The sequence below is a fragment of the Rhinatrema bivittatum genome, chromosome 4 (assembly GCF_901001135.1).
Source record: "Rhinatrema bivittatum chromosome 4, aRhiBiv1.1, whole genome shotgun sequence".
In the NCBI taxonomy this organism is placed as follows: Eukaryota; Metazoa; Chordata; class Amphibia; order Gymnophiona; family Rhinatrematidae; genus Rhinatrema; species Rhinatrema bivittatum.
The window spans coordinates 206,611,606-206,632,625 of record NC_042618.1 but is presented as its reverse complement, the minus strand read 5'-3'; the positions used below and the strand labels follow the sequence as shown (position 1 = coordinate 206,632,625).

The 21,020-nt window shown below is 49.0% G+C and overlaps 1 protein-coding gene across 3 annotated transcripts in view; it reads left to right on the top strand.

Annotated features, from left to right (window-relative positions):
- FANCD2 (FA complementation group D2) overlaps positions 1-21,020 on the top strand; it is a 536,781-nt gene that overhangs the window by 493,242 nt on the left and 22,519 nt on the right. For all 3 annotated transcript variants that reach the window (XM_029599610.1, XM_029599611.1, XM_029599609.1), the window contains 2 exons: positions 3,800-3,874; positions 20,113-20,259. In XM_029599610.1, the coding sequence (XP_029455470.1) occupies positions 3,800-3,874; positions 20,113-20,259 (222 nt within the window). The remainder of the gene's footprint in view (positions 1-3,799; positions 3,875-20,112; positions 20,260-21,020) is intronic.

The following is a 21,020-nucleotide window of genomic DNA, read 5'->3' as shown; positions in this document are numbered from 1 at the left end:
GGTAGGTCATCAGCGAGCTCTTCTGAATGTGGAGGAGGGTGAATGTTGTCATCTCCACTCAATATAGGAGTTATTTGATTCTGCAGCGAGATCTTCTGCAGTGGCTATATGAGTACACTGGATGGCTTGGTTGAGAGCCAACAGCTTGCTTAAGGATGTTCATGACAAGTTGGCCCATGTGCACTATTCAGGGGAACAGCCTCTTTGGAGACCAGGTCAGAGAAACAGTTGCCCAAAATGAGCAGTATGCTGCTGTTCAGTCTTTCTTGAGCAATTGTCATATTCTAAGCATTTTTACTTTGCTTTTAAATGCTGCTCCTTCTAGAGATGCCCCTTCTGCCAGTTTCAATGTTATTGTGCGTCACCTATGCTTTAACAGTAGCAGCTTCCAGTTTATGGTTGTCAGCATGAGAGACATCTGCTGAAGTCCAGCCTATGCCTACTTTTTGATTGAACTTGACCCTTAGGCCTCAACCCTTGCGGTGAAGGGGAGAATTCATCTTTTCCTGGGCTGAAGATCACTAAAGACTGTTGGAGTCTAAGAATTGTGGATTCTGGTTACCATTTGCACATCTCCCACCCTCTAGCACTGCACTATTGTTTGGCCTTCAATTCATATCAATCCCACTCAACCCAGCTCCATCTCAGGTGGAGTCATTTCTCAACCAGCAGGCAATAGCAACAGTCCCTCCCAAAGACCATGGGAAGAGGTTCTACTATTTCTGTATCCCCAGGAAATCAGGGGGATTGAGAACCATCCGGGATTTATGAAGTCTAAACAAGAGTCAAAATGAACACTTTCCACACCATCCTGCCCTTCATTCAAGTAAGAGACTGGATGTGCACCCTGGGTAGGAAAGATGTATATGTTCACATACCTATACATCACTCCCATTAGAAATTACCTCCAGGGTTCTTCATGAAATGCCTAGTGGAGCAGTGGTGCACCTTAATCACCAGGGGATTTGTGTCTTTCTTTACCTGAGTGACTGGTTTGTGACTGGGCCTTCCCAAGCAGGGAGGTTGGGGGCTCTGTAGAAAATGATCAAGCTTCTTTAGTCGCTGAGATTCATTGTTAACTTCAGTTCCAACCTTGTTCCTACCCAAAGAATCAAGTTCATCAAGTCATGGATGGATTACCTGAATAGTTTCTCCTCTCAGAGCAAGCATTCTGACTTTGAACCTTGATACAGAATCTATACAGCAGGATCAAGTCCCAGACCAAGAAGTGTTGATCATCCTCGGACACATGGTGGCAGCATTGCATGTGGTTTCCATGATCCACCGCAACATGCAGATTTTCCAGTGGGGCCTCCACACTCATTGGGATCAGTTGCTTCAGCCCTTGTTGTTCCTAGTGAGAGTCACTACAGAAATGAAGGATTCTCTCCAGTGGTAGCTAGGTCCAAATGTCGTGGAGATGGGATGTCCTTTCGGCTTCTGCCTTATTGTGAGTACATTGGCAATCTCACTAGGAGATGGGGCACACACATGGGCTCTTTCTGAACCCAAGAAGTCTGGTCGTGAACAGATCATCTGTTTCTGATCAGTCTCCTGGAACTATGAGCAATCAGACCTGCATTGAGAGTTTTTTTCACATCTCTGTTAGCGAAAGAGAATTCTGATCCAAACATGCAATGAAGTAGCAATGTTCTACATGAACGAGCAAGGGGGCATAGTGTCATGGACTCTTTGCCAGGAATCCTTAAGAATTTAGGAATGGATTTGCAACCACAAAGCCTTCCTAAAAGAAACCTAGAGTGTTTGATCCCCACATATGGTCTCTAGAGCAAACAATGGCTAATAGGTTGTTTGATCTCTGGGATCACGCATCGAGTGATCTGTTTGCATCAGAGGTCAACAGGAAAGTAAAAAGATTCTGCTCCATTATTCAAAGCAAATTCGGATCTGCTCTGGACGTATTTCTATTCAAATAGGATGCAGACCTTCTGTATGCTTTTCTGCCACTTCTGTTGGTGGTGAGAGCATTGTGGAAAGCACTCAAGGACCAGGCATGCCTAATCCTCATTGCTCCATTGTAACCCAGACAAGTGTGATTCTCTTACTTGTCCAATTGTCAGTCAGTCCTCCAATCCCTCTGGGATCCTATCCAACTTTAACTCAAGAGGAGAGTAATCTATGTTGTCCAAACATTCCCTCAGCGGGCGCTCACTTATCTCATCATTGTTATTATCCATGTAAGTTAAGGATATTGTAATCTCCGCCAAGAAACCATCAACTAGAAGAGTTACAGTTGTTTAAATGGGAAAGAGTTTTATCTTAGTGTCAAGCAAGCTACCTGGACCCATTTGCCTGCAAGCCAAAGGAGTTGCTTCAATAATTATTCTCCCTCTCGTCCTCAGGTCTCAGTATGTATTGGTCAAAGTACATCTCAGTACCATTGCAGCTTACCATGTTCAAGTGGATAGCAAACCAATATCCATTCGTCCTTTAGTACTGAAGTTCATGACAGGCTTATGGCATAAGAGACTTCCCATTCCCAAACCACTGGTGCCATGAGATTTCAATGTTATGTTGGTACAACTCTTGAAACCACTGCACAAACCGTTAATCAGCTTCCTTAAAGTTCCTCTTCTGGAACATAGTGTTCCTAGTCATGATTACGTCACTTAGAGTCAGTGAGCTTCAGGCATTGGTCCATTACTCAACATTTATGCAATTTTTCCAGAACAAAGTGGTGCACTCTGTTCACTCTAAGTTTCTGCCAAAAGTAGTTTAGGCTTTTCATTTGAGTCAAGCCATTGTGTTGCCTAGTTCTTTACAAGATCTCATGCTCATGAAGGGGAGAAGGCCTTCCATTCACTGGACTGCAAAAAGACCTTGGCTTATCTGAAGAGAACTCAACTACATCATCAGGCTTCCCAACTTTTCATCTCTTATGATTCTAACAGACTGGGAATAGCGATTGTGAAGCACATATTATTTTAACTGACTACCTGACTGTATTATGCATTGCTATGTTCTGGCTGGTCTCCAGATCATGGACTCTGTCAAAACTCATCAAGTAAGAGCCATGCCCATTGAACATGTCTTCAAAGCTGTAACTTGGTCATTGGTTCACACCTTCTCATTCCATTACTCACTGGACAATCTATGAAGAAGTGACAGTAACTTTGGGCAAGCAGATTTGCATAGGCTGTTCACCCAGTAGTTTATCTTAGGTGGGGGAGGGAGTCCATCCAGGTTGCTTTTCAGTAAGTGCTCCACTGCAGCCCTCAACCTGGGACTTTCCTCGCATCATGGATAATTCAGCCCTACTTGTTGACAGCGAAAGCAAGTTTGCTTACCATAAATAGAGCTCTCCATAGACAGGATAAATTAGCCATGTTTATTGCCCACTTGCCGCCATGGAGAGTCAATTACCTAGCTAAAGCTAAGCTCTACAATTAACTAAGGGGCTCACATGGTAGCATATTCACAGGAACTCCGTAGAAGTGCTCAGTAGAAAAAAAAAGCTCTCTGAGCTAAGAAAGAAGGGTCCACTTGGGGCCATCGGATCACTTCACCTCCATGTCATGGTTAATTTATCCTGCTGTTTATGGAGAACCCAGTTTACAATAAGCAAACTTGCTTTTCTTACAGAAAGCATTCTATGATATAGCTTGTTGTTTTCCTGTTCAAGAATTCCTTCCCCTCAATTACCCCATCATGCTGATACATATATTTTTGGATTCTAGCTTAATGTGACTTTAAATGCTGTATGTGTCAAAACAAAACAGACTCCTGCGGAACCATCTTTGTTGTTGATTCTTATGTTGTGTTTTGGGGTATTTTTCAGGAGGATGTGCAGAGCTTACTGAAAACCTTGCAGCTAAGCACAAGACAACTTCATCACATGTGTGGGCATTCTAAGGTATATTGTATTAAACAGTACAGCACTATGCTCCTATTGTTTTATATAAAACAAAAAATCTTTTTATTCAGTGATATACAGGAAAGGTTTCTATTACATTCAAAGTGAGCAGTTTCCCAGTTCACCAACAACTATTTCCATTCTCTCCCTCAAAGCCTTATTTAAATCCTTTACAAGTTTTGACACTTCTTAAAAGACTTATATAAAAATTATCCAAAAATGATGATGTACAGGAACTTTTGAGATTGCATAGAACCCATCTTCTATTGACGTGACCTACATGGTACATAAGTTTCTCCTAGGACAAGCAGGATGGTAGTCCTCACATGTGGGTGACACCATCCGATGGAGCCCAGCACGGAAAACTTTTGTCAAAGTTTCTAGAAGCTTTGACCAGCACACTGAGCATGCACAGCATGCCACTATCCACGCGTCCAGTGCGGCACTGATGGCTGCCGGACCGCCACCGAAGCGACACCGGTCATCGGATCCCCCCCCCCCCGGTGCCCCTCAATACCAGAGCCGGGCACCATGCACCTCAGAGACCCAAGGAAGATCCAGTAATGCCTCGTCCCCTTCTCTCATTCTTGCCCACTCCAGACTTTCAGGAGGAGTTGGACCACAGGGTGCAGTCCGCGGTGCTCAAGGCACTTCAGAGCGTTGAGCTGCCAGTGCCACTGGCCCCCATACCGATGCCCGAGCCTCCGCCGTCAATTTTAGCACCTCTGCTGGAGCATCTGGACATCCTTTTAGGCGCCCTACCAACGCAACCAGTGCCCGAGGGTCCCTCTGTTCCCCAACAGCCACTGATGCCCCCCTCCGGAGTGATACCAATCCTCTGGTCCTCTGAGGAGGAAAATACACCCGATGCTGTATTTCCCAGACCACCACTCCCCGAGCCTCTGCTGGGTCCTTCCAGCCTCCGGTCCCCTCAATGCCAGAGGAACCATCGATTTCCATGGCTCCCTTGAGGCCTCTGAAGCCATCAGAGCCCAGGGCTGATATCCTCCACAGGCCTCACCCACGTCACGTTCCCTGTACGTACCAGGATCAGTCCAGGACACCTGGGTTGTGACTCCGCACCAGTAGATGGAGACAGACTAAAACTTGTGGGCGGAGCATATATGCCCCTGTGCCAGTCACAGCCCCTCAGTCTTACTCTGTCTCCAGTAGGTGGTGCAGGTCCGGTCACAGCCCTGTCAGGCCTGATTCTGTGTGGTTAGTCAGGTTCGCTTTTTGGGTTTTATTTTCTATTAGGCCTATTTGGTTTTTTTCTGCAAATTGGGTTTTTTGTTTAATTTGGTTAATTTTAGTCCCGGTTGCCCTGCCTCCCAGGGGAGTTGAGAGGTCCTGAGGGGACTACCCTCCCCAGGTTGAGGCCGCTGCTAGGGTTGAGGACCCGGCTGGACTAGTAGCAGCGTCAGGGGTGACACCGGGGAGCCTGGTTCACTCACCCCTGCAGGACAGAGGGCTTTTTCAGTACCAGGGACAGCGTTTTTTTCTGTTAAAAAAAAAAAAAAAAAAGTGTTTTGACTTTTGTTTCTGTCGGCTCTCCGTTTCCTGGCGTTGCGCTCCGTCCCGCTCGGGGGGGGGGGGGGCATCGTCGGCAGGGGGGAGGTCGCCGATTTCGCCGCGGTGATTTTTTTCTTTTTCCTCAGCGCCCCTCAGTGTTTTTCGGCGCGTCCTTTGGTTTCCCGTGATTTTCTCGATGCCGCGCGGCTCGGAGTGCAGGGCCTGCGGCTCGGCGCGCGCGCGCGTCTCTCCCGGGACGGCCTTTGCTCGGCCTGCGTCCCGGGAGACGAGGGATCATCGGGGGCACCTCGGGGGACCCGTTCCCGGGTGGCACGATCACCGTCACAGGGGGGAGGGGCCCCTGACAGGCCTCCTGATTCTTTCCCGGTTTCCGCGGGAGTGGCGGCCATTTTGTCCACCGGCCGGGTAGTCTCACGCGAAACGGTGGAGGCCTCGGTTTTGCCCCCTGAGCTCTCCCCGCAGCGGAGTGCGGCGGGGGAGGCCCCCTCGGAGGGGCCCCGGTCCCGGGGGACTTCGGAAAACGATTCTTCGGATTCGGGCGAGCTCTCAGAGGATTTGGCGCTTTTGCTGCGCAAGGTGCTCCGATATAGGCGAAGCAAGCGCAGTCGGGGGGACGCCTCGCGCGCTCGGGTCCACCGGTCCCCGCCGAAGAAAAAGCCGGCCAGGAGGACGGCGAATGTCGCCCAGGCCGCGGGCCGGAGCAAGCGGCTTCCGCGAGGGGTGCCGCAGGACTCGGAGTCCGAAGAATCCGCCAAGGCGGACACGGAGGCCTCTGAGGAGCCCCTGCCGGGGGCCGGGAAGGCAGCGTCAGATGGCTCCGCGCAGCTCGCTCTGGGGAAAGGAGCACAGGCCGTCGATGGGGATGACCCCAAGGTGGTGCGTTTGTTCCGTAGGGAGGAGCTGTCGCCGCTTATCCCGGCCATTCTCCAGGAGCTGGGGATTGATGCCCCTCCTGTGGTGGTCCGCCAGGAGGCAAATATGGATCCTGTCCTGCTCGGGCTCACAGGGCCGGCAGTTGCTTTTCCTTTTCATTTTTCGTCCACGGATATCCTCTTCAAGGAATGGGATACTCCGGAGTTGGTTTTGAAGGTCAGCAAGGCCATGGACAAGCTTTACCCTTTGCCGGAGGACGCGCTGGAGCTCCTCCGGCTCCCAAAAGTGGATTTGGCGGTGTCCGCTGTCACGAAGAGGTCTACCATCCCGGTCACGGGAGCAACAGCCCTCCGGGATATTCAAGACCGGAAGTTGGAGGTTCAACTCAAAAAGATTTTCGAGGTCTCTGCCCTAGGAGTGCGGGCCGCCATGTGCACGAATTTTGCTATGCGGGCTAGTCTGCGCTGGGCTCAAGTCCTTCAGGCGAATTCGGGTCTCTCTGCAGAGGAGGCTTCTCAAGCAGACAGGTTGGAGGCGGCCGTTGCCTATGGGGCCGATGCGCTCCATGATCTGTTGTGCACCTCAGCTCGCTCCATGGTGGCAGCAGTGTCGGCGCGTCGTCTTCTTTGGCTGCGCAACTGGGCAGCGGATGGCTCTTCCAAGGCTCACCTTGGGGCATTGCCATTTAAAGGGAAATTGCTATTCGGCAAAGAGTTAGATGATTTGTTGGTTTCCTTGGGTGAGAATCGAGCGTTTAAGCTGCCGGAGGATAGGGTCCGTCTGCGATCTTCCTTCTCAGGCAGAGCCCGGTTCCGGGGGCCCAGGAAGTCCAGACTGCAAAGATCCTCTGGATCCTCATATAGGTCGTCCTCCTCGTGGAACGCTCAGTGGCAGCAGTCCTTTTGGGGCAAGCGTTTTGGCTGGCAAGGAGGGGCTCCGTCGGGTGCGGGGTCCAAGCCTTCACAATGAAGTTCGGCCGGCCCATCCCTCCTCGCGGCTTCGGCACGTTGTCCCAAACGTGGGGGCGCGTCTCTCCTTCTTTCTCGAGGAATGGGCCAGCATGACGTCGGATTGGGTCCTCGACGTGATAAGACACGGCTACGAGTTACATTTTGCTCGCATCCCAGCGGACAAGTTCCTGGTCTCTCCCTGCCAGGATCCCAAGAAGAAGGCGGCGGTGCTAGACACCATCCAAAGACTAGAAAGCTTGGGAGCCATCTCTCCGGATCCAGCCGATCAGTACGGCAAAGACGGCTCTTTCCGCCCCATTCTGGATCTGAAGGGAGTCAACAGATGCCTTCGGGTTCCTCATTTCAAGATGGAAACCATTCGTTCCGTAATCGCGTCAGTGCGCCCCGGCGAATTCCTGGCGTCCCTAGACCTCACAGAAGCATTCCTTCATGTGGGCATCCATCCAGCGTTTCAGCGGTTCCTGCGGTTTGCATTATGCGCAGGCACTTCCAGTTCCGGGCGCTCCCGTTCGGCCTGGCGACAGCTCCTCGGACATTCACGAAAGTGATGGTGGTCGTGGCGGCGCAGTTGCGGCGGGAAGGCCTGCTGGTTCACCCTTACCTCGACGATTGGCTAATCCGAGCGAAGTCTCAGAGTCTGTGTCGGCAGGCGGTGACCAGGGTGTTACAGCTCTTGCAGTCCCTGGGCTGGGTGGTCAACTACAACAAGAGTCATCTCGAACCTTCTCAGTCCTTGGAGTATCTTGGAGCCCTTTTCGACACGAAGCGAGGCAAAGTGATTCTCTCTCAGGAACGGATATGCAAACTGCAGTCTCAGGTGCTACGTCTTCTGTCGCTACACCGGCCACGAGTCTGCGATTACCTGACGGTTCTGGGGTCTATGGCGTCCACTCTGGCATTAGTCCCTTGGGCGTTCGCTCATCTACGACCGCTGCAGTCCTCATTGCTTTCCCGCTGGAAACCGGTTTCCGAGGTTTTTTTATCTACCTCTCCCTCTCGAGGGTCAGGCGCGAGCCAGCCTGAGCTGGTGGCTGGATTCCAAGCATCTCTCCTGTGGAGTGTCCCTTCTGGTGCCCGACTGGACGGTGGTGACCACGGATGCCAGTCTTTCCGGCTGGGGGGGCAGTGTGCCAAGGGAAGTCGGTTCAGGGTCTGTGGTCAGTCGCAGACCCGGTGGTCTATCAACCGGCTGGAGACCAGAGCGGTCCGTCTGGCGCTGCATGCTTTTCTACCCCTAGTACGCGGACAGGCGGTCCGGGTATTGTCGGACAACGCTACTACCGTGGCTTACATCAATCGCCAGGGCGGGACAAGAAGTCCTCTAGTGGCGGAGGAGGCGCGGCTCTTGATGCTCTGGGCAGAGCGGCATCTCAGCCATCTCGCTGCGTCCCACATTGCAGGAGTCGACAACATCCAGGCGGATTTTCTCAGCCGTCACCGTCTGGATCCCGGAGAGTGGGAGCTGGCGGACGAGGCGTTTCTCTTCATCTGCAAGACTTGGGGAACGCCCCACATGGATCTGATGGCCACGTGGCACAGCGCAAAGGCTCCGAGATTTTACAGTCGACGTCGCGAAAGGGGCGCAGAGGGAGTCGACGCGTTGGTGCTTCCCTGGCCGACGGATGTGCTTCTGTATGTGTTCCCACCGTGGCCCATGATTGGCAAGATTCTGCGGCGCATAGAATTGCACCCGTCCAATGTGATCATGGTGGCGCCGGCTCCGTCTGTTTTGGAGGATGCGGATCACTTCTGTCTCGCGGCATAGCTTTTGAGAGGTACCGGTTGAAAAGAAAAGGCTACTCGGATGCGGTCGTTACTACGTTGCTGAGATCCCGAAAACAGTCTACTTCCCTGGCTTATGTTCGGGTCTGGGTAGTTTTTGAGGAATGGTGCGTGGAGCGGGGTCTGAATCCCACTTCCGCTTCTATTTCTGATATTTTGGCGTTTCTCCAGGCGGGGCTCGCCAAAGGTTTAGCGTGCAATTCCCTTTGGGTCCAAGTGGCGGCGCTTGGTTGTTTGCGAGGTAAGGTCCGGAGAGTCTCTCTGGCTCTCCACCCAGATATCTTCCGCTTTCTTAGGGGAGCTAAGCACCTCCGTCCTCCGTTGCGGCCCCCTTGCCCGTCTTGGAACCTCAACTGGGTACTCTCAGCCTTATGCTCAGCGCCGTTTGAGCCCCTGAAACGTTCTACGCTCAAGGATCTCACGTTGAAGACCGTATTCCTGGTGGCGATTGCATCGGCCCGTCGTGTTTCAGAATTACAGGCGTTGTCCTGTACGGAGCCCTTCTTGCGCATCTCCGATTCGGGGGTTTCCTTGCGGACGGTTCCCTCCTTCCTTCCTAAGGTCGTGTCGTCGTTCCATTTGAATCAGTCGATTGAACTTCCCGCTTTCATGGTTGGGGAGTCTTCGGACCCAAAAACGAAAGACTTGAGAAAACTAGATGTGCGGAGGTCCCTTCTTCGCTATCTAGAGGTTACTAATCCGTTTCGGGTGACGGATCATCTGTTTGTGTTGACTTCGGGTCCAAGGAAAGGTGCTGCGGCGTCCCGCACGACAATTGCCCGTTGGCTCAAGAAAGCCATTGGTTCTGCGTACCTTCTGCGTGGAAAATCGCCGCCGGTGGGTCTTCGGGATCATTCGATGCGGTCTCACGCTGCGTCTTGGGCGGAATCTTCTCAGGTGTCGCCTCAAGAGATTTGCAGGGCGGCTACCTGGAAGTCGTTACATACCTTCATTACACATTACCGGTTGGATGTTCAGGCTACTGAAGCTGGGGGTTTTGGAGAGAGGGTACTCCGTGCGGGACTCTCTGCTTCCCACCCTCGGTAAGTTAGCTCTGGTACATCCCAGGTGTCCTGGACTGATCCTGGTACGTACAGGGAAAGGAAAATTAGTTTCTTACCTGATAATTTTCGTTCCTGTAGTACCAAGGATCAGTCCAGGATCCCGCCCACAGTGCTGCGCTATAGTAATGGAGAGTCCGCTCTTTATTGTTTCTTTCACTACGCTGACCCTTGTTGATTCGCTCTCCCGGTTGGGGAGTCTGGTTCCTGTAGGGGTGTTGGATTTCTTTCGTTTCCCTACCAAGTTTGTATGGTTAGTTATGGTTGCCTTTTGGCTTTTGTCTACTTTGACATTACGTATGACTGAGGGGCTGTGACTGGCACAGGGGCATATATGCTCCGCCCACAAGTTTTAGTCTGTCTCCATCTACTGGTGCGGAGTCACAACCCAGGTGTCCTGGACTGATCCTTGGTACTACAGGAACGAAAATTATCAGGTAAGAAACTAATTTTCCGATGGTCCTATTGAGGAGGAAGGGCCCTATGATCCTTGGGGGGACGATTCCACAGAGTCTTCCTCCGAATACTCGGATGACCCCCCTATCCAAGCCTTGCCCACCTGAGGAACGGCGTTTGTTCCCTCCGGAAGATCTGTCCTTCACCGGCTTTGTCAGGGCCATGGTCGAGGCTACGCCCTTCCAACTGCTTACAGAGGAGGATGCGCAACATAAAATGTTGGAGGTACTCCAATTTGTCAACGCTCCTAAGGAGATCGTGGCAGTTCCCATCCACGACATCTTCAAGGATCTCCTCCTCCGGATTTGGGAGCACCCTTTTTCTATCTCCCTTGTCAACAGAAAGGCTGATGCCACCTATTTGGTGCAGCAAGCCATGGGATTTGAGAAGCGGCACCTCCCCCACCAATCGGTGGTAGTGGAGTCTGCCCTGAAGAAGGCCCCTGGCGCTCCTGCAGGCACGCCTCTGCCCCCCTGGGGCAAAAGCATAGGGAGCTTGATGCTCTGGGAAGTAAAGTTTTCCAGGGCACTATGCTGGTCGCCCATATTGCCGCCTACCAGCTATACATGACCCAGTACAACCGGAACCTTTGGAAACTGGTCCAGGACCTCGCAGAGGGCTTACCTCAACAGCAACAAGAGGCGCACTCTGCCATCATCCTTCTGGGTCTAGAAGCTGGTAAGCATGAGGTGCGTTCCATCTATGATGTCTTTGAGACAGCGGCCCACGTGGCCGTGGTGGGCATCAGTGCCTCAAAAATGGCCTGGCTCAGAGCCTTTGACCTCCATCCGGAGGTGCAGGAAAGACTACGGACCTCTCCTGCACAGGTGAAAACCTCTTTGGGGATAAGGTCCAGGATGCGGTAGTGCAATTGAAAGACCACCATGACACCCTTCAACAGCTTTCTGCCAGTGCCTCCGATGCCCCATCCTCGGCCAAGAAATCCTCCCAGCCGGGATCCCGGAAGCCCTTTTATAGGCAGAGGAAGTATTATCCTCCCACCCCCTGGGCTCGTCCGCTACGCACTAGCTCCAGTGGCCGCCCTTACCAGCAACGAGTGCCTAGACCCCAGCCGGTGCCTTAGCAAGCCCCGGCTATGGGCTTTTGACTGGCGGCGAGGGAGCTAAAGTCAGTCGAGCCTACCCCTGATGTCGGATCCCCCAGTGGGAGGCAGGCTCCTAGCCTTCACCCATCGCTGGGAGGATGTTTCGTCGGACCGTTGGGTCCTCACCATCATTCGTCGGGGGTATTGCCTCAACTTCAGTCAGCTCCCAGAGACCTCTCCCCCATGTCCATCATGGGATTTGCCTACCCAGCAGGACATCCTTCAAACGGAACTCTCCACTCTTCTTGTAGCAAGCATGATAGAGCCGGTCCCTCGCCCCCAGCAAGGTTGGGGGTTCTATTTGAGGTACTTCCTCATTCCCAAAAAGAATGGCGGCTTGTGCCCCATCCTCAACCTCAGGGTGTTGAACAGGTTTCTCGCAAGAGAAAAGTTCAAGATGGTCTCTCTGGGCATGCTGATTCCCCTCCTCAAAAGAGAAGACTGGCTTTGCTCCCTCGACCTCAAGGAGGCTTACACCCACATAGCCATTTTCCCCAACCACAGACAGTATCTCCGCTTTGTAGTGGGAAATGCCCATTACCAGTACAGGGTGCTGCCTTTCGGGTTGGCCTCAGCTCCCCACATCTTCACCAAGTGCCTGGCAGTGGTGGTGGCCTACCTCAGGCATCGGGCGGGGCATGTTTTCCCATACCTGGATGACTGGTTGGTCACAAGTGATTCCCACACAGGGGCCCTGAGCACTCTAGCCCTGACAGTGCAGACGCTACAGTCTTTGGGGTTTGTTATCAACTACCCCAAGTCTCGCCTCTGCCCGTCTCCTCAGCAGAAATTTATAGGAGCCAGGCTGGACATGGCACAGGCAAAAGCGCTTCTGCCCCGGGATCGAGCTCTCGCCTTTGCCTCACTGACAGCCTTTGTCCGCAACAGCCAGCAGGTATCCGCCCATCTTCTGCTCTGTCTGCTATGCCACATGGCAACTTCTGTCCATGTCACCCCTCTCGCCCAGCTGTGCATGCAGAGGGCTCAATGGACCTTGCGATCGCAATGGCGACAGGCCTCCCATGACCTCGAGACTCACGTCACAGAACCTCTGCGAGTGTCTCTGTCCTGGTGGGAAGACCTCTCCAACTTGGAGAGGGAACTTCACTTCCAAACCGCTCCACCTCAAGTGATCCTCTCCCCAGGGCTGGGGAGCCCATGTGGATTGCATCCACATGTAGGGTCTCTGGACCACTTCCAAAGCCCACTGTCAGATAATCTTCCTGGAGCTTTGGGCGATCCGTTGTGCCTTGTGGGCGTTTAGAGACCAGTTGTCCCACAAGGAAGTCCTGATCCAGATGGACAACCAAGTAACGATATGGTATATCAACAAGCAGGTCGGCACGGGCTCATTCCTTCTCTGTCATGAGGCAGTGCAAGTGTGGACCTAGGCCATACCTGCCAGGACACCTGAACGTGCTGGCGGACTGCTTAATTCGCTCCTTCCAGCCACCCGAATGGCCCCTCAATCTGGCGGTAGTGACTGAACTATTTTGCCGGTGGAGTACAAAGATGTGGACCTCTTCTCCTCCCCACACAACTACAAGTTGATCAGGTTCTGCTCCCTGTGGTTGGAGGGTGGACATCCAGCCTGCGATGCCTTCTCCCTCCACTGGGGAAGGGGCCTGCTGTATGCATACTGTCCTCTGCTACTCCTCTTGAAGACACTGCTGAAGCTTCAAAAGGACAGAGGGACCATGATCCTTGTGGCGCCCTTTTGGCCCTGACAGGTCTGGTTCCCGCTTTTGCAGGACCTGTCTCTGTGGGCCCCCATCTGTCTGGGGATGGCGCCCGATCTCATCTAGCAGAATTAGGGCACCCTGCACCGAACCTCCGGGCATTGGCTCTGACAGCTTCGATGTTGAGCGTGTAATCCTTCAGCCCTTGGCGCACTCAGACTGTCTCTCCCAGGTACTGGTGGCATCTCGGAAGCCTTCCACCAGGAAGCCCTACAGCTTAAACGTTTTTTCATCTGGTGTGCGGGGCATGACTTCCTGGTGGCTATATGTTCTGTGCATCAGATTTCTGAGCTGCAGGCCTTGTCTTGCTGAGAGCCGTTCCTTTGGGTGACTCCGGGAGCATTACAGCTGCGTACTGTGCCATCCTTCTTGCCCAAGGTAGACTCATTTGAATCAGTCTATCTCTTTGCCATCCCTGGATAAGGTCAGGGATGTGGAGGAGTTTCACCTTTTGTGCTGCTTGGATGTTAAGCGTCTTGTCATGCGGTATCTGGAGGCATCTGAGTCTTTTAGAAAAAAGGATTGCCTGTTTGTTCTCCATGGTGGGAGTAAGCAGGGCGCTCCGGCTTCGCTGGCTACCATAGCTCGTTGGATTAAGGAGGTGGTCCCGGCCGCATTTGTGGATGCTGGAAAGCCGTTGCCTACTTAGGTTAGGGCTCATTCTTCTAGGGCTCAGGCACGGTCATGGGTGGAGATTAGACTGTCTCCCTTCGATATCTGCCGAGCTGCGACATGGTCCTCCTTACACACTTTTTTCATCTGGATGTGCAGGTTCAGGAGGATGCAGCCTTTGTACCGGCGGTGTTGACTGGACCGTGGGCAGCCTCCCACCCAGTTGGGGATAGCTTTGGTGCATTCTACTGGTCCTGAGTCCATCTGTCTACACGCTAGGAAATGAAGAAATTACTTACCTGATAATTTTGTTTTCCTTAGTGTAGGCATAATTAGCTTCCTGCCCTCGGCTGCTACATGAGTGTGACAGTAGTCCTCCTATTGGGCTCTAGGGCCCAAAGGATTACTGATAAGTGTTCATCCAGTCCCTAGCTTGGGGTGCCTAGAATCTTATGTGAGTTCAGTATTTATGGTTGGTTGAGTACAGTTCTGGTTATCTGTTTTTAATCATGGTTTTAATCAAGTTCTTTGCTAGTCTGTCCGCAGTTGCTTTTGAAGAAAATACTGGTAGGCTGGGGTCACTGCAGGTTTATATGTACTGTGACATCCACTTGCTCTGTCTCCATCTGCTGACAGGGGAGCATAAACCCACTGGTCCTGAGTCCATCTGTTTACACTAAGGAAAACGAAATTATCAGGTAAGTAATTTCTCTATTTTGTCAGACCCAACAAGGAGTCCTTGTTTCACTACTATATGGCTTCATGAGGGAATATTTTCAACCTCATGCAGAGGCAACTCAGGAATTAGCATTCATATAAGAGATCATAATCCTTTCTTCATAAAAAAAAACTATGTTAAAGGCAGAATGCAGTACGCAGCCACTTCAAGTGCAATTTGCTCAACCAGTTGGTGCCAGGCAGTGATTTGTTTTCATATATTGTGAACTGGTCGATGACTGGCACTATTCACCAAAAATATTTACTACAAAGGGTGCTAAAATACCAAAAACTCATCAGTCAAAACATATTTCAAATCCACAATATAGCAAGATCTAAAAGCTAGCAGTAAATACCTTCATGCACAGCACTGCTCCAGCAACACTCATAGCCTTTTCCCTAAAGAACAAAATAACGTTAAACTGAACCATTATATCCACACTTTCCTTTGTCTAAACATAGAGCCACTCCAAAAAAAACAAATTTTCAAAAAAATAAACCTTACCAGTAAATTCAATGCCATAGGCTCCTTCAAGGAAACAGCCTTATTCACACCACCATACTGAGCTTTTTCAAAAACTGTGTGGTGCATGTGCAATCCAAATAACCAGCCATTTATGCAAAAATTGTCACATGATTACATTAGTCCCACATCATTGCCTAATTGATCTATGAACAATCTCCCCACTCCGTACCAATTTTTTTTTAAGAACTAAAGCACAAATCACACATATACTACCCATGCGATATCACTATTCAAACCATTAGGTTTCAAGATGTTAGATAAGCCTGAGCTATCTTCATCAGCATCGGAAGCATTGACATCGAAGGTCCTAGGAACTGCACCAGACACAGGTGGTACATGAGAATCAAGAGCGCAGCTTCCTTCATTAAGACATCGAACACCAATAGAGGCTGAGGGGACAGAGCATCTTCCAGTTCCTTCCACCTAATGAAAGCAAAGGATTCCACGTCATTGGTATTGATATTGAAGGACACCAATGTGGATAAGGGAGCAAAGACAAAGAAGCACTGACATTCATTCTTTTCACTGCACAGTGATGACAACAAGGAGAAATGGGCAGCAGCCACATCCTCCCAAGCATCCCTGCAGAGAAGGCTGCTCACCTTTGAGACAGTCTGGGGGAATGCAACAGCCTTCAAGGTTCCAGTACACCTCAGATTATCCAGGAAGATGTGACTGACTTCTTCTGTCTCTCACCCTGTGTTGTTAGCAATTTTCAAGGAGGAGCTGAATAGGAGAATCTAGGAAACATTGGAATGTCAACTTGCTTGGTTCCCTGCACCAGCATTGATATCAATGCAGACTGACATCCAACTCATCTTGGAAGCTTTGGGTGCACCGGCAGCAATGGCATCTATGCTGACAGCCAGAGGGGAATCGGTATCGATGGTACCTGCATCACTGTCCATTTCCAGTGCATTGGGAGAGGAAACTTCTCCAGCATAGTGGAATATTAGATTTGATGGTTCCCTAAACCAGCTCAGGTCCTTTTACAGGTGCTGGCAGATGGATTGATGTATGTTCAGACTACATCTTCAATCCAGCCATCCAGTTTGGAGTCTGAGCATACCTGGGATATAATTTATGGATCTGAAGACTTAGCTAAATAGGCAGAATCTGCAGATCTTAGAACCATCTCCTCCACAGGAAAGAAAAAAATCCCCACCTGACGACCTAACCACAGATTTTATGAGGGAAATGTTTCAGGATGTTCTATTAAATTTATAAAAGAAGGCAGATCCCAGAACTCAGATTTCTCAGTTTCCCCAAAGGAAACTGTGGTATAGCCCATCCACTTTTAAACCAATTGTGAGAGTAGTTGCTATCCTGCGGGTTCTAAAATCTTTTTCTTCCTTATTCAAAATGCATTTAGGTGATTGTATTTTTTGATCAGTGGTGAAAATGTTTTATATAGTGAAATATTTTTTGGCCCATCTCCCTATGAGACAAACCCAATGGATCTTATGATCATAGTGACTCCAGGCTTCTCAACATCTCTGAGAACGTCCAAGTCACCCAACATCTCAGGGACTCCCTGTTATGGTGGCTGATCCAAGCAAATCTCACAAAAGGAATTTCCTTCCAAATTCCTTCTATACAAAATGTCCTAACTACGAACATGTCCAACCTCAGATGGGGAACTCATGTAGAAGGGCTTCACACCCAGTCTTTGGTCTGTGCAGGAAAAACTTCCTCAAACAAATTTCCTGAAGCAAAGGGCAATTCTGAATGCTCTAAGGGTTTTCACAGGCCGTTTAGCCAACAGTTATTGTAGTCCAAACAGACAATCAGGTAGTTATGTTCAAGCTAAATAAACAGGGAGGAACAGGTTCATACCTTTTATGTTGGGAAGTGGTAAGAATGTGAACCTGGGCCATCTCACAAGTGATGACTCTGAGCCACATATCTGTCAGGTAAGGAGAATGTCCTAGTAGACAAACTGAGCAGGGATCTGGAACCACAGATATTCTGCGAGTGGGGAACACCTGACGTAAATCTGTTTTGCATCTCCTCTGAACAAGAAAGTAGTTCCTTAGCAATGCTAAAGAAGGAGGGTTAAAGAACAAAATAGCCTTGGATGCTTTCTTCCTAGATTGGGGAAGGGAGTGGGAAGAAGGATCTTCTATATGCACATCCTCCAATTCCTCTAATGACAAACTTTCTCCTGAAACGCAGAAGGGCCAGGGGAACTATGATTCTCAAGGCCCCAAATTGGCCAAGACAGCTTTGGTTCCAATTATTTCAGTACATGTCTGCCAGGCATCCAATTTGATAGGGAACTCTCCCACACTCATCACACAATATTGTTTCCTTAGCTCTCACAGTTTGTATGTTGATAAGGTAGCTCTTGGTCCCTTGATCTGCCAGATGGTGTTTCTGGTCCTTCTGTCTTTCAGCAGAGACTCTACAAGAAGATCATGTGGTTTTAAGTGGAGGAGATGTGCCTTTTGGTGTGAAGGAATGGCCCTAGATCCTTTCTCCTACTTCACACAAAACCTGCATGAATACTTTCTACATTTCTTAGTCAAGTCTCAAGACTAACTCTGTTAGGATTCACTTCAGTGCAACTGCACATATCACCATCATGTAGAAGGTAATCCCATCTCTGTACAACCTTTAGTTGTCAGATTCATGTGAGTTTCGCTTTTATTAAAGTCTCCCCTAATACCTCCAGCTATGTCTTAGGACTTCAGTGTAGTACTATCCAAGCTGATGAAAGCTCTCTTTGAGCCAGTAGGCTCCTGTGAGCTGAAGTACCTGACCTGGAAAGTCATATTTTATGGTGGCAGTCACTTAAGCATGCAAAGTCAGTGAACTCCAAACTCTAGTGACTTTTCCATCCTATACAACATTTTTCATAATAGAATGGTTCTGTCTTCCTTAGGTAGTGTCAAATTGTTTTCACAAATTACAATATCCACAAAGTTGAACAGGCCTTACACAGTTTAGACTGCAAGAGAACTTTAGCCTTCTGTCTGGAGTGGACTGAAGCAATTAGATATTCCACCCAGATTTTTCTTTCTTTTAATCCAAATAGACCTGGAATTGCTGTTGCTAAACACACACAGGTAGATTTTTAAAATGTTGTGTGCGTGGCTGGGCCTTGCACACACCGCACATATCTTCAAAGGGGCCCGGCCACATAGGCAACTCCCGTTATGCGCAGAAGTGCTGAGTCGAATGAAAGGGTGTTCCGGGGGACGGCTGGTATAGTGGCCATTTGCCGCTGTACCAGGGAAGGGTTTGCCGGCACACACATGTTGCTACTGCTCCAAAGGAGCAGTAAGCAACAAAATAAAAACCAAAAAATGTAGGACAAAGAGTTTTACAGGGTGGGGAGGAGAGGGTAAAGGAGTTCAGGTAGGAGGGTAAGGAAGTTCGCTCCCAGTCCAGCTTCTGTCCTAGAGGACCTACCTGTAGGAGGGAGGCTGAGGCTTTGCATAAACCTCTGGCCTTTTGTAACCTCAGCTAAGTCCTTTGGATAATAAGGAACTGTTATAGATTACATTTACTGGAAATCCTTCCAAATTGCCATCCCAAAAGAGCTTTTGTGCTCAATCAGCATCAAGACATGCTCAGATTGGAAATCCTCTCCCTCCTGCAGACCAGAGTAGCCAAGCCTGTTCCACTGAAGGAGAGAGGGTGGGACTTTTGCGCCAGCATTCTAGGCCCCAAGGAAACTGGAAGTTTCCATCCCATCCTAGATCTAAGTGCTTTGGATAAATTCCTGCAAAGAACAAGTTCAAGATCATTTATTGGGCACTGTAATTCCTCTTCTGAACAAGAGAGAATGGCTCTAACCCCTGAACTTACAGGAGGCATACACACATGAACATCTAACTCACAGGAAATTTCTCATGTATGTAATAATGAAATACCTTATCCATTATCACATGCTGCATTTTGGCGAAGCTGTTGACATGGCTTTGCACTCATCTTTTCTGGTTCCAGGTTAACGGGTTTGGAGAGAGCCTGGTTAATTATTGGTATTGTGATTTCACCTTTTCTTTATTTTTGGACTTCAGTTATATTGTGCCATTATGTTTCCTTTTTAGATTGTGTTTAATATTGTATTGTCTGTCTCAGTTACTTTTCTTTACAGTATGTTGCTTTGTGTATTTATTTGAAAAGTTACAAATAAAATTTTTAAAAAGTGTAAAACTGGGTTTTTTACCCACTAAAAAAACTTGTTTTGTTAATGTTGTTTCCCCCTTTTTGTGGAAGACAAGTCTTAGCGAGGGAATCCCCCATGTAACTACATTCAACTGCTTGTGTTCAGAGAAAGCAGAGTTGCTTACTTGAGGCAGATGTTTGAAGATAAGAGGATTTATGTAATAGATGAACTGCTATCTTCCCTTCCCTTTTTGGGAATTATTCTCCCCCATTAAAATTGTTTCCAGGACTGGGGTGAGTAATGGGAACACTTGCATATGCATGTTATAGGTCTTTAGGCTTTTCTAGAAAACTCCAGAACAGATGGCCTTTCCACGCTAAGCATAGTCATGTGACCCACTTGTGTGATCAATTGAATTGCCGTCTTCAGAGAATACCTATTACAGGTAAGCAGTTTTGCTTTCTTCTGGATCGGCATGGCTGCTGGAGCCCTGCATTCAAGGCTTATTTTCTTTGGGGAGATACCTTTGATCTAGTCCATTTATTATTAAATTTACTGCTGATCTTTTAATGGCTGTCACTTACAACCATTCTTGAACTTTCCTGGTCAATCCTCACAGAATAAGGGAGTGTAATTCTTAGGAGCAGGTCCAGTTGGATATAGAATTAGGATTTCTCATTACCTCTGCTACAAAGATTTATCTCACTGTCAGGAGGACTGATACAATGATTACATTGTCTGATCCTTAGATTAACCAAGACATGGGACTTACCACTCATGTCCCACTGCTAAAGAAGACCCTTGAGCTCTTTGTATACCGTGTGAAAGCCATGCTAACGCTCAACAGCTGCCAGGAAGCCTTCTGGCTGGGCAACCTCAAGAACAGGGATCTCCAGGTGAACTTTTTTGTCATATTATATTTCTTATTTTTAGTGAATTTATTGCTGTTGAAAGGTGCCAGATTGACAGTTTATTTACTGAATGTGGACACTAACTGGGTGAAAGTCAATCGTAAGTTATCTTATGGAAGCAAATTTGTTGCCTTTTCTTACCTGGTGGAAATAAGACACATACACAGAGATACTGGCAAATGAATATGTATGTGTGTATGTATGTATATATTTCTTATTTTTAGTGAATATACTGTGTGTGTATGTATGTATATATATATATATGCATATACATATATTATGAAAAAGGCAGTGGTTATAAGCATGTAGTATATGTGAAAATATGCTGATAAGTGTCATTGTGGTTATATGAGTCCATATATGAGAATGGGCCAGAGAGAAAAAGAAGACAAAGTATTTACAAGGCTATATATTTGGTGGCTGCTTGGCTGAGCAATCAAGGGAGTTCTAGTCCCCTGTTCAGTCCCCTTCGGTCAGATATGGCAACTCTGATGATTCTTGCTGAGAGCAGGGTGTTGGCTTTCCCGGGTGTGAGCACTCCGCATTGGGATTCAGATCTGATCGAGACTCTTCTCATCTGTTCCACTTTTGTGTCAGTGGTCTTCTTTTTTTATGCTTCTTAGACTGGATTTAGCCTTACATAGGTGCAGTTTTATTTTCTTTGTTCTTTGCTGCTCAGCCACCACCCCAACTAGAAAATACAGCATATTAACCAGCTAAATGCTAAAAGTCACATACATATCTTC